The sequence below is a fragment of the Miniopterus schreibersii genome (assembly GCF_964146895.1).
Source record: "Miniopterus schreibersii genome assembly, chromosome: 7".
NCBI classification, from domain to species: domain Eukaryota; kingdom Metazoa; phylum Chordata; class Mammalia; order Chiroptera; family Miniopteridae; genus Miniopterus; species Miniopterus schreibersii.
The window spans coordinates 51057921-51071464 of record NC_138108.1 but is presented as its reverse complement, the minus strand read 5'-3'; the positions used below and the strand labels follow the sequence as shown (position 1 = coordinate 51071464).

The 13544-nt window shown below is 33.9% G+C and overlaps 1 protein-coding gene across 30 annotated transcripts in view; it reads right to left on the bottom strand.

Moving 5' to 3' along the window:
• Positions 1-13544, bottom strand: part of BAZ2B (bromodomain adjacent to zinc finger domain 2B) — a 273729-nt gene that overhangs the window by 90377 nt on the left and 169808 nt on the right. For 10 of the 30 annotated variants that reach the window (XM_081141721.1, XM_081141728.1, XM_081141703.1 and 7 more), the window contains 2 exons: positions 2555-2722; positions 1471-1664 (listed from right to left, as the gene is read on the bottom strand). In XM_081141721.1, coding sequence (XP_080997847.1) covers positions 1471-1664; positions 2555-2722 — 362 coding nt within the window. Of the gene's footprint in view, positions 1-1470; positions 1665-2554; positions 2723-7245; positions 7435-13544 lie in introns of all 30 variants that reach the window. The other 20 variants (XM_081141723.1, XM_081141705.1, XM_081141709.1 and 17 more) reach the window with 3 other exon arrangements.

Sequence of the window (13544 nt, the reverse complement as noted above, 5' to 3'; positions counted from 1 at the left end):
CATTTCAGGATCCCTTGCTGAAGTCTCCATATAGGCTCAATATCTGGGACAACACATTGCTGTCTAAAACATGTTTTCTGTTCAGGTCTTCCACCCACTAATTTAATGTCTTTTCCATCTTAGCTAAGCACTTATCACACACTGTGGCCGTAACTTTTGCAGTTTAAGGTGCAATAGCAAAACTACCACAAATTTCTTTTTCCTTCTTCACAATTTCAAGAATGAACGATTCATTTTACTGTGGATCTTAGCAACCTCAGGATGATTTTTTTTTTTTCATTTCTTTGTCAAGAACTTTCAGCTTTCCACTTAAAGGAAGCACTTTGCAACTTCTCTTTGGCACATCTGAATTGCCACCATCTCTACTCTTGCACTCTGGGACCATTATTAGGTAAAACAAGGGCTACTTGAACACAAGCACTGCGACACCATGACAGTCGATTTGATAACCAAGACAGATAGCTGGTGACCAACAGGCAGGTAGTGTACGCAGCCTGGATACGCTGAGCAAGGGAATAATTCACATCCCAGGTGGGATGCAGTGAGACGGTGCAAGATTTTATCATACTACTCAGAACAGCACGCAATTTAAAGCTTATGAATGGTTTATTCCTGGGATTTTCCATTTAATATTTTCAGATGGCTGTTGACCACAAGTAAATGAAACCACAGAAAGTGAAACCACAGGCGGACAAGGGGGGAACTACTGTAATAAGCTGGGATGCCATGAAACTCACTACATCATGTGCATTACTGAGTCTCCTACACACAACTGGCAGCCACAGCATGAGGCGAGAAGAAAACACGAACCAGGAACAGAAACCCCTTCCATTCCAGTGTTTCTCCAAGACCTAACGTAGTGCCAACTGGCAAAAAAGGAAAAGGGTGAATTTAGAACTGAGAGGCATTAAATTGATGACCTGTACAGTTGGGGATATAACAAAATGAAGTTGTCCACGCGCCAATAACTACTGAGCCTGAATAAAGGGTATACAAGATTACTATGCTTGTTCTGCCTACACTGTATATTTGAAAACTTTCATAATGAAAAGTTTTTTTGTTTTAGGTTTCCAAAAGCATGGGCTCTGGAGTTAACCTGCCTGACTTCAAATCCTGAGCACTAACTGCCTAACTGTTTTAGGGCTCTGTTTCCCCATTTTAATAACAGTACCTACCTCATTAGGGGTACAGGGAGGATTGAAATGGATATTACATGTAAAGCAATTAGTGCAGAGCTGGTATGTTCTCAATAAATCTTAGCTATTATTACTATTTGTAATATTTATTGGTGCTGACAGTTTTAATTTTTAAGATACATAATATTAGTACCACACCATAAAAATAAACACCCACTTGGTAAAAACAGAACTTGGTAATTCACAAAAAATTATTCCATAGATTCATGTGGTTTGACCTTTAGAATGCTACACATAGGTCTGATATACATTTGTCCTTCAAAGAATAACTTACCTTATCCTTGATTTTGTCAGCTCTAGCATCCAAAGGCTGGTTTTTGTTTTGATCCTGATTACATTTCCGATTTCCTCCACCTGAGCTTATACTTTTAGTTTGTCCCACGGAGCTAGAAGCAGTAGTGGACAGTACAGATGTGTTGATACCAGATACGGAAGATGTACTGTTTCCATTTATTGACCCATTTACACCTTGAAACAAAAATCAAGATGTTTATACAATAGAATTTATTCAACCACATAAAAGAATGAAGTAATGATATACTATTCTACAATGTGATGATTCTCAAAAACATAATGCAAAGTGAAAGAAACCAGACACAAAAGGTCCCAAATTGTATGATTCGATCCATGAGATATTCACAACACATCAACCCTTTTGGGGTGGTGAAAATGTTTTGAAGCTACATGAAGGTGATGGCCGCACAACAACGTGAACACATAAAGTGCCACTGAATTATTCGCTTTAAAATGGTGCATTTTACATTTATGTGATTTTCACTTCAATTTTTTAAAACGTTTAGAAGGGTAATTAAATGCAAATACTCATCCTTTTGGATTAAACTCCCCCAAATACTACCTCAAGCGAAAAGAAAGATAATAATAAACCATCTAAAATGCTATTAGAATTTGCAAATGATAGTCTAACAACCATTAACAGGAGAAATATTAATGATCATTTAAAAGAAAAGAGGAATACTAGGACATTAGTTTTAATAAACTTAATCTTAATTACAGAATAAGTAAAATATTAATAAAAAAGCTAGTGAGATACAGAGGAAAAAGCGGCAGCCTCTGGAGTTAGAAGGCCTGGGTTCAAATCCTGACTGTGCTACATGAATCTGTAAGCAATATTTCCTTGTCTAACTTATTTAACCTTGGTTGCAAAAAAATACTAAATGGTATTTAACATTGGTTGCAAATGGGAATACTTCCAATCTCGAAGAGTTATTATAAGAATTAAGCAAGACAGTGTGGAAGTGTCTAGCACAATGCTATATAAATGTTATTAAACTTGAACTCTACTGATAATAGGTTTGAAATAGGGGCTTTTTAATACTTGGTTGAAGTTAATATGGTACCTTTTTCAGGACCGTTTCGATTACTTTTTCCTGAAGTCCTTGAATGGAATGAAGAAGAATCATGATTCTGGGCTGGAGGAGCAAACAGTGGTGGGATTCCCAGCAACGGTGGAAAGAAGGCTGCCCCCGTACGAGTGTGAACATCTGCTGTTCGCCACCATTCTGCACCTCAAAACCAAACACCAAACAAACAAGCAGAAATATCTGAATTAACTTTTTAGTTAAAGTAGCAAAGCTTTTTATATTTTATTCCTGGGAAAAAAAGTTCACGTTACAACTTGGAACACAATTGCTGAATTCCACAGTTCTGACCATCTTTCTAATTGCAAGGTTGCTAATTAGAAGTTATACTCTCGTCATTCCTCTCATTAAGGTGGCATCCAAGAACCTTCACTCAGCAGCCTCCTGAGTTCAAGTTTATAAAGGACAAGGGCCGTCTATAATTATAAAAATAAAATGGAAAACTTGGAATATTAAAGATTTATTTGACTCTGATGACTTATACCATAATTTTCTAAAATAGGAAAGAAACAATATATGTAAGACTATACCAATCTATTTTAATGCCTTAGAATTTAAGGTTACCATCTACAATCAGTGATAAAAATTTCCTCATATTACATAAAATATAGATCTGGCTCTGAAAAATCAGGCTGTTTAAATAACAATACAAAGAATACTGTAATCTATTATACTTCAAATGCGTTTATGAAAGAAAACGTTCTACACTCAAATAAAAACATAAAGACAGCAAATCAGTAAGCCTTTGTTTTTCATTTCTTTTTTGGGGGGACTAAGAATGAAAAGGGCTCAAAGAAGATTTCAAAACAAGTAAATCACATTAAAATATGAAAGATTTATAAAGATTCACCCCTTCAAATTAATGAAAAAAGCTTAAACTTTGGTCGTACCTCCTCTCATAAATTACAAATAACAGTGATTGCTTTATCACTGCGAAATGACTAAATATAGAAAATCACCAAGTGCAATTTAGATGTTCAAACTGTGGCTTTCAGCTAAAACTTTTAGAAAAGGAGAGAAGCCAAATTTTATAGAATACATTTTTGAAGGAAGAGTGAGGATTAAGAAAAGATCTGAAAATAATCCAAAGGAAAGCCTGGTGTTGCCCTTTCTAAAATCTCAGAAACAATCTTTTCCAACAGACTAACCTGCTAGATTACCATATTAGTTATAACCTTTGAGGCTAATCTTCCAAGATATATGCAATATTTTTTCATTGACTGTAACAACCATAAGGAAATTAGAGGGGGAAAGCTCCCAATAATATAGCCTGGGAAAATTTCAATATTTTCGATATACTATATTACATGGTCTTTAAAGCTTTTCTAGAAATATCACTCTCCATTAAAAAGGATGTAAAGTGATACACACCTTTATTATCTAATGGCAAAACTCGCTTTTTTTTTTTTTTAAAGTGACATGTTCATGGTGGCTGCCATTCTGAAAGGTCTAAAAAACCAGTATAAGCAGAAAACTGCAAAAGCTATTCTTCTGCACGGCAGGAAGGCGCTGCTAGTGAAATGACACCCATGTATATTCAGCAGTGCCTGAATGACGGGAACTCAACCGAGAATACCTACACAGAAGCATTAATCATTTATCCACTGCTTAGATGAAAGAAGTGTATTTAGATAGGGAGGAAAACTGTGCATTTTGAGCTTATATCAGCACAGTTGGAATCTATTGTTATTTATAGGTTTGAAAACTAGGTTCCACATAGCTGACAAAAAAGGGACAGAGGTTTTCCAAAGATATTTATATTATTTAATACAGAGTCTATAATTAAAGCATTACAGTTGAATGTATAGACTTTGTAAACAACCAGCAAATTGGTAAGGCAATCAAAGCGTAGTAGGATTGAAATATTTTAGACATAAACTCAGAAAAAAACACAAAAATGTACTTTAGAATGTCAATAGTGCACAACAGGGGTGAGAAAAAACAACTGGGGAAAGTGTGTGATAAATTAGCTGACCCCACAAGTAAAAAACAAACAAACAAAAACAAGTATAGAAGGTCAATCAAATAAAAAGATAAAAAAGATAGGGTTTCTAACTACAAACTTTACAAATGTCTAATATTTCATAGGAAGTACTATAATTTTTGTTAAGTGAGGGCTTATTTATCTTCCAAACTGAAGAAAATTAAAAAATTTAGTCACTCACAAACTACCTTGTTTATAGCATGATAGGGACAAAATAAGGATTACATAGTCCAGCACATGATGAATTTCTAAATGTATTCAAAGGATGTGGCAGCCCTGGCGGTGTGGCTCAGTGGTTGAGCATCCTCTCATGCACCAAGAGGTCGCCAGTTTGAGTCCCAGTAGGGGCACATGCCACGGTTGTGGGCTCAGTCCCCAGTAGGGGGCGTGCAGGAGGCATCGATGTTTCTATCTCTCTCTCCCGCTCTCCAAAATCAATTAAAAAGCATATATATATTTTTAAATGAATATTTTTTTAAAAAAGAAGATAACAGCATAGAGCAACATTAATCATATTCAACTGAACAATTCTAATATTTCAGAGGCCATACTAAATTTCATTTTGAACCTAGAAGATAGAGAATTTTAAAATTTCATACTTGATAGAGCCAGACACTTCACAAAATTCATGGTAATATAATATAAAAATACAATAATCAAACATGGTATAGTTTTAAAGAAATTACCATGAAATACAATTTCAATATTAAATAAAAATAATTTTATTATACCAGTGACCATTAAATGCTGCATCTGTTGATTAAATCATTTGGAATGTAGAATAATTCACATGTCCAAAAAATTTAAAAATAAATTATTAATCATTTAAAATTCCTAGCAATTTCTTCCCTGTGTGTCTTCATTTATTTATTATGTGATTTCAAAAATTTGGCATTTTGATTAACCTTTTGAATAAAGCCAACTATTGAGAATTTAAATTTGATATTATACCAAACCTACAACTTAAATAAGTCCTTTATAACTAGGCACACACTCTGATCATTTGGCAAAATAGTATTCTTCTACAGTCATACTTTTATCACTAAAGACTATCTTGTAACTGTTTGTTAATCCATCTCCTAAAAACTATAAACAACATAACATATATTAGTGTATTTCTCAGTGCCTGGCCTAGTGCACAGAACACCGTAAATGCTCAAAGAATTATGTACAATATATGAGTGAGTGAAAAGTTTATGTAGATTGGGGAACTAATTTTTTTTCTATACAGTGGAAGTATCAATATTGTTGAAATGCAGATAAATAATTCTTTATACTTGTTAACCACCATTCCAGTGCAGAAGGTATTGGATTTTAATAATACAGTAATTACACTGTTGTTTAGAAATGCTCAAAGGCAGTAATATAATAAACCATGAAACAAAAAATTTAAGATACTAGTAACTATATTAGCACCTATTTTGATTTTTATTCAGCAATCCTATATTTCAGAAAATATCTATTGAATGCTCATCTTGCTAAATTATTCTAGAAACTGACTGAATTAAATTTCTATTAGTATTTTTAAAACCAATATTAAGACTCATTTTAAGACTCTATTTTACCTTTGTATTCACACTACCCCTCCCCACCACCCCCTCTCCTCTAGAAACTGAAATAAAGGAATAATATGATTCAAAACCAGTACTTGTAATATAGTCAACTTTTCCATTCTGTATGCATATGTATAAAAAGCACTTCACAGTTCTTTACCATAAAGTGGGCAAGAGAAAATAACAGTAATAATAGTTACAATTACGCACTGATTGTGTGTGAAAATGCTGCATTCAGCACTAAACATGGCTTATCTCCTTGAATCTTCACAGGTACTACTATTGTTATCCTCATTTCTCAGGTGAGGCAACTGTGGTTGAGAGGTCAAGTTACTTGTTCAAGGTCACACAACTAAAATGCAGCAAAGCCAGATTTAAATTCAGGTTTGTTTGTGTCTACATTTAAGCTCTAATTTTTAAACATCCCTTACTAAAATTTATTAAAGTGAAATTACTCACTGGAAACACTTAAAGTTTAGTCTTTCAAAGTAATATAACAAGACAAATTATAGCATGTTTGTGTAAGTTAAACTTTAATTGGTGTCTTACTGAACTCCTGAATTCTCTCAATCTGTAAAATCTGCGGTAATTCTGGTCTTTCTGCTATGTATGTGTTGCAAATCTAGAGTTGTTTGATTGATTATTAAAAAAATATGGAATCTAAGAGCCAAGCTTATCTTTCTGACAAAGTGCAGAGAAGTGAGAACTCAAAATAAAAGTACAGAGATATTTATTATAAGAACTAGACGTTAGTTTTCCAAAGTTATTTAAAAAAAAATAAAAGCTGTAAAAAACCCCATCAAACTCTACCCTTACAATACGTACACCTTTCTGCATATATATCATACGTCAATAAAAAGCAGGAGGAAAACTTGGTCTAATTATTCACTTTTGGTGCAGATGCTTATTTCTCTAGCTAAATACTTGAATAACTAAAGAACTGCGCTGCCACCTAGAACACTCAGTGTGGGTTTCTTTGCGCATGATAAACAGGATTAACCAAATTCTTGTACAAGAGTTTTAATATACCAGGCACTAGACTATTCTTTTGTTCAATTTAATAAACAAATTACAGCTTGAACATTTTCAAGCTTTCCTCCTTTCCTTGAACACTGTTTGTAACAGATGTTTACCTGGAAAAGATGCTAGTTGGGGATGTGCGGCTAAGGCTGTGGGTGTACCAAGTGTCCCCAAACCACCAAATTCTGAATGCCCTGAGCTGGCTGAATGTAGACCAAAGACTGGGTGGCTGACCATTGGGAAGGCACTCGACACTGTGGACAGGTTAAACGGTTGATCCCCAGCTGCTCTGAATAAATGTCCTGGGAGGGAAAAGAACACACTTAAAGTTGTACTATAAAAACAGATGAGAGTTATCTGATTTCAGCATTCATAAAATAGATAAAATTTTATAATTTCTTATTTATTAAATTTTCATCTTACATTTTTTCTTTTGCATTTCTACTCTTCAAACCCTACAGAATAAGATGTTCTACAACATGACAGTACTCCAGCAAATATAATTAAAATGAATGGTATAATCTTATTTACTTTGAATTTGAGAAATTATGTTTTAAGTAAATAATTTTTATTAGTTATAGTAGTTTGACCTGCAGAAATGAGTGAATTTTCTGTTAATAAATGCACATTAATATATTATTAAATTTTTTCACTCATAAGGAAAATAAAAACACCTTATTAACATAAGGTTCAAAACCAAAGAAATAAGTTCAGAATCTGTCACCAAGTCATTACTCAAATTATACAACTAGGCGAAGAGTGTCCAGTTTCCATGTGCCAGAAGTGAAGCCCGTTCTCTATCCAATACCTCTTAAGTGAAGAGAGCTGATACCAAAAAGGGATTATATTCTAGCCTGATAAAGCAAAGTATAATACATCACAAAGATTTAATGAATAAACTTCCTAAGATTATTTCTATATGTATCCAAGGGTGTCTATCAATAAAAAAATCATTTTTTAAACTTTGTGATAGAAATATCACACTCGATTCAAATGTGAGACTTTTCAATCTCCACTCTTACCCTAAAGAGAATCTAGTAGTAAGTTTATAATCCCAGGTTGGAGAGTTATACAATCAAACACACGACCTGTTTTTCATACTTTGTAGAGATTTGGCAGGAAATCTGTTAATACTTGGAAACCTTCCTTTTACTTGCAGGAAATAATTAACTCTCCCTGGCTTGATACTATGAAAACAATATCAAATCCCACAGGCTATTTTAAGAATTTACTGTGTGAAAGGTATTGTACTCTGTGTTAAAATAAGAATAGGCTCTTACTATCTCCTGTTTATATCAGGAGTTGCATTTAATTAGTTTTAACACAATATGTTTGAAGTAAATTTAAAAATGTAAGTTAAAAATAAATACTTTTTATCTTTTAGTTATTAAAGATACCTCTCCTCTTTGCTTTTTTGATTCCCTCAAAACCAAGAGGAAGCCATCAAAAGGGTGCAATGTTCCCTGAGAGACTATATTCTTTACTGAAATAACACTATATTTTTATTGATGCAGTAAGATTTAAATAAATTGCATCAAGTCACAAGTATGTCTCGTATCAGCCTATAAGATAAAAAGTTATGATTTAGGGTTAAGGTTCCAGTATAACAAAGCAATCCAGACCTCACAGGAAAGATTCTCCAAGTGTCTTTATGATGAAGGCCCACAAAGAAACCGTCGGAGGGGAGGACAAGAAAAGGACACAAACTTGGGTATCTTTTCTAACTCAGTCAATCTTTGTTTTTGTTCATCAAAGCATAAACAGAAAATTTGTGAATTTGATACTTCTGTGTAATCAGAGTTCAAGATTGTATTGAAGTTGAGTTAGAACAAAACAGGGAATGCCACTGGGAAAAAGGGTTACTCAAATGTCATTATCTTTAAGACCAGTGATATGCCTCAAGTGTGTGTGTGTTCAGCAAATTCTCAAAAAATCCAGCTAGAGTCTCTAAAAAGAAAAAAAAGGCCTATAACCAGTATTTAGTTTGACATGTGACTGCATATAAATTCCTGTGTGATCAGTTACATTTCCTTCTATATCAGTTTCTTGATAAGGAAGTTAAACTGAACATTTTAGTTTGGGGATTTTAGAATCATTTGTCATTTATATTTTACAAAATTAATAATTCTAAAATTATATTTGCTATATAGAGAGAGCAGTGATTTAATACAAAAAAAAAACTGAAGAGTAAAGTCAAAGCTACACAAAATATAAAAATTCATAACAGACTGAAATTATAAAGGGTCAGAAACTCAGAGAAATTCTTCTATAAAATTGGTAGCAAGCAACACCCTTAGGTGTCTAGTTAAAACGTTAATTGTATTGTGAAGAAGTAAATGAGCTAAGCCTTGGAGACTCGTGGAGAGAAAATATGAGCAATATCTAAATGAAGTTGTCACTGTTGCAACAATAATTAAGAACTAGTCACACACAATTTGATAACAAAAATGTTCTTTTTTTAACACTTAAAAGAGAGATATCTAGAAGGAACTGAATAGGAAATTTGAATAAAATGTTTATTCACCATAGGTTCAAATGGAAAAAAAAAAAGTATAGTCCTGGTCACAGAATTATATCTATGGCTGACAACATTATGAAGAGGCTACCTTACTCTATTTTATTATTCTTTCTTATAAAATTCATGGTGAAGACAGTTAAAGCATAGAAAGTACCCAAGAGACAATGGAACCTACAGGGCTTATTCCTTATTGGTGAGAAAAGATTCACTTTTGTCTCTAAGATGAGGACACATAACAATTATAGTGATACCATCATTATGAAAAATACACATTAGAGACTTTCTCTGCTATATAGGGATAGAGCTGTAACACAGAAGGGAAATAATTTCATAATACATCTCACAATTTTTACTATATTTTGCCTTTACAGCAAGAATCTATAGTCAATGATAAAAAAAAATCTTTCTTATTAAAAGGCTCTGAAACATTATATGTAATTTTAATACTGTTTTTCTACCACCTTTTAAAAAAACACAGATACTAATTCCATGTAAAAATCTTCCATAATTATCATTATTTATTCACCAGGTTCAGTAATTCAGACATTTCATGAACATACCTATTACGTTTCAGGTGCTATGTTTAGTAATTGGCATATGAAGATGAATAAGGTATAATCCTTGACCTCAAGGGACACATGGTTTGACCATAATTTAAATGACTGTTTTTTACACCACAATGTATAAAACAAGTTAGTTAATATTTCAATATTATAAACCAGTGCTGTCATATACAGGACTAAGTAATAGATTCCAAATACCTAAAAGAGTGTCTCATACATAATAGATACACAATAAATATCTGATGAATGAATCAATTCACTACTCATTAATAGCAGAAGAGGCACATCCCTGGGACTGATTCCAACGGCCTTTAATCCAAACAGGAAGTTGTCATTTAGTAGTACCAGAGCAAAGCATATTATAACCTAGAAAAATTAGAGTTAATTTATCATCAAATTTTCAAGTCCTAGTCCTGCAATTTCATCTCTCCTTCCTTTCCTTTCTTCAATTGTTTCTTGAGCATATAGTTCTGTGCCAGGCACTTGCTGGAGATATAATGATAAAATGAAACAGATATGGCTCCTGCCATTTAAATGTGGAGGAATAGACAAATATGCAAACCACCACCAGATGCTAATTATAAATTGTGAAGAGTACTATGAATGAAACGATTAGGTGCAAAAACAGGTAACAGTGGAACAATGACTTGGACACTATGAACAAAGGAGACTTCTCTAAATGTCTGGGACATTTAATCTGAGATGAAGCATAAGAAAGAATCAGCTTAGGAAGACCTTGCAGAGGAGAGCATGTTTGAGATCCTTAGTTGGGAAAGAATATCTGTATCTAAAGAAGTGAAAGGTCAGGGAGGCTAAAAGATAATAGAAGAGAGTGAGAACAGTACCACATAAATGTGAAGTAGACAGTGATTAGATCATGGAGGGTATATCAGGTTGAAAAGTAAAAAACACCCAATTCAAAATTAGCAGAAGGTGACTGTATTGGCTCACATAATGCAAAAGCTTTTGGAAAAGACTGATTGAAAGTTTACCAGAACCAAATTTCTCTTTCTTCCTTTGGCTCTTCATCCTCAGATAGGCCATTTCTCCCAGGATTGTGGGAATAAAGGGTATCCCCTTCCTTACCAGTTCCAATAAAAATTCCAGAATGGAATCTCTTTGTCTTTGAATAGTCTGATTTGCATCATGTGCCCATTCCTTAACCAATCACTATTGTCTGGGAAATAAAATGTTTGGATTGGCCAGATTGGGTCACATGCCGCCCATGGAGTCCTAGATGAAAAATTTTTAAAGAAAGTTCTTTGTTTTGGGGGGACAACTTCGGATAATGGTGAGGTAGTAGGTAAGTGGTTGCATGAATCACTCACAGAGGTAATGATAAAAACTGAATTTAAAACAACAAAACTAAAGATACGGGAAGACCTCCAAAAGTAGAGAAAAGCCAGGGGAAAGTTTAATCTGGAAAAATGGTAATGAGAAGGGGTAAAAACTATGACTTTGTAGTGTTTTGGTCTGATAATGCTGCCTACATCTCACAACTATAACCACAGAAAACGGTGGAAGAAGAAAAAGCAGGCTTATCAACTAGAGGTGCCAGAGGTCAGAATCCAGGACTGAGGAAACATCAGAAAATTTAAAGGGGAAATCCTGGCAGTGAGCAAATCACAAAAATCACAAAAAGAATGAGACCCAAATTCAGAGCTTAACCCACCCAAATGGCTAGCTATAAGCACACCGTGCATGAATGGGGAAGGACTCCAGGGGCATGGCAAATAGCCAGCAGGGAACATAGGGAAATCCGCTCTTGAAAGAGAAGGCTACAGACAGCAGATCTGCTGAGTTTGATGTATTTCTTAAATGAATGAATTCCTTCACCATGATTGGCTTAGACAGCAGAAAGCCTGAAGTGTCAGAGTGCAGAGTCAAAGCTGGCAGGGCAGCTGGAAATTAGAGGGTAATCTTAGCAGCAAGGAAACCACAGAGGGAAGGAGACTCATCCCTGCCTAAGTTCTTGGCTGACCCAACAATTTTCACAGGCACAAAGGAGACCCACAGGAGGCCAGCCTAAAAAAGCTGCAGTGAGAAGCGAAAACAGAGTATAGATTATCATCAGTATGTTTTTGACCACAATGTAACTAAAATGGGCATCAATAAAAAAATTTAAATGCTAAATTACTGACTTCTAAACAACCCATCAAAGAATTCACAAAGGAAAATAATATTTTCACTAGAATGATAATGAAATGAACACATATCAAAAATTGTGGTATACAGACATAACAGTATTTAGAAGGGAAATTTTTAGCATTAAATGGATATATGAGAAAAAGAGAAAGGTCTTAAATAAATTACCTAAGCTTTCCCTTTAAGAAATTAGGAAAAAAGAAGAAATCACACCCACAGAAAAACAGAAGGAAATAATAAAGGGCCAATATCAATGAAACAGAAAATTGAGAAAAATCAATGAAACCAGAAGCCAATTTGCCAAAAAGATCAATACAACTGATAAATCTCTAGTCACAAGGAAAAAAAGAAAAAAGGCACAAATTATTAATATCAACAATGGAAGAGAAGACATCACTACTAATCCTGCAGACGTTCAAAGGAAAAGGTACTATTTGTAACAACTTTATGTCCGTTTATTCAATGACTTAGAGAAAACGGATAAATTCCTTGAAAGACATCAACTGCCAAGGCTAACTCAAGAAGAAAAAGATAACCTGAATAGTTTAAAATTTATATTTAAAAAGATGGACTCATGGTTTAATATCTTACAACAACAACAATTAAAAACACACCTTTGAAGCCCAGATGACTTCCTGGGGGAGTCTACCACACATTTAGGGAAGAAATAAGCCAATTCTATATAAACATTTTTCAAAAAAGGTTTGCAAGGACGTCAATCTGCCAAAAGGTTAAGTGAGATGAGGACAGGCGTGACTTTGGTGTGGGTTAGAATATACATGAAAGACGAGAAAGGGGAAAGCATATGCAACTATATCTTTTGAGAAGTTTGGCTATAAAACAAGGCAGAAAATAGGGCAAAAGCTAGAGAGCATTTGAGGTGAAAAAAGGTATTGTATTGTGTTTTAGAATGGAAGATACTAAGAACATGGTTTTATACTGATGGATATGATCCAGTAAATGGAGAAAAATTAGTGATACTATATAGAAAGAATGAAGTCCTTGAAAAGTCTTTAAAAAGGAAACAATAGAGATTTGCTATTGTCTGTGACAAATAAGAGCTCTATTGTCTTGAGTTAAGCATTTATTCTATTTGGTTTAATTTATATTGCTACATAGAATGGTTATCAAATGATATATATAGTAAATATATATGAACTATTAGATGCACTAATGTAATACTATT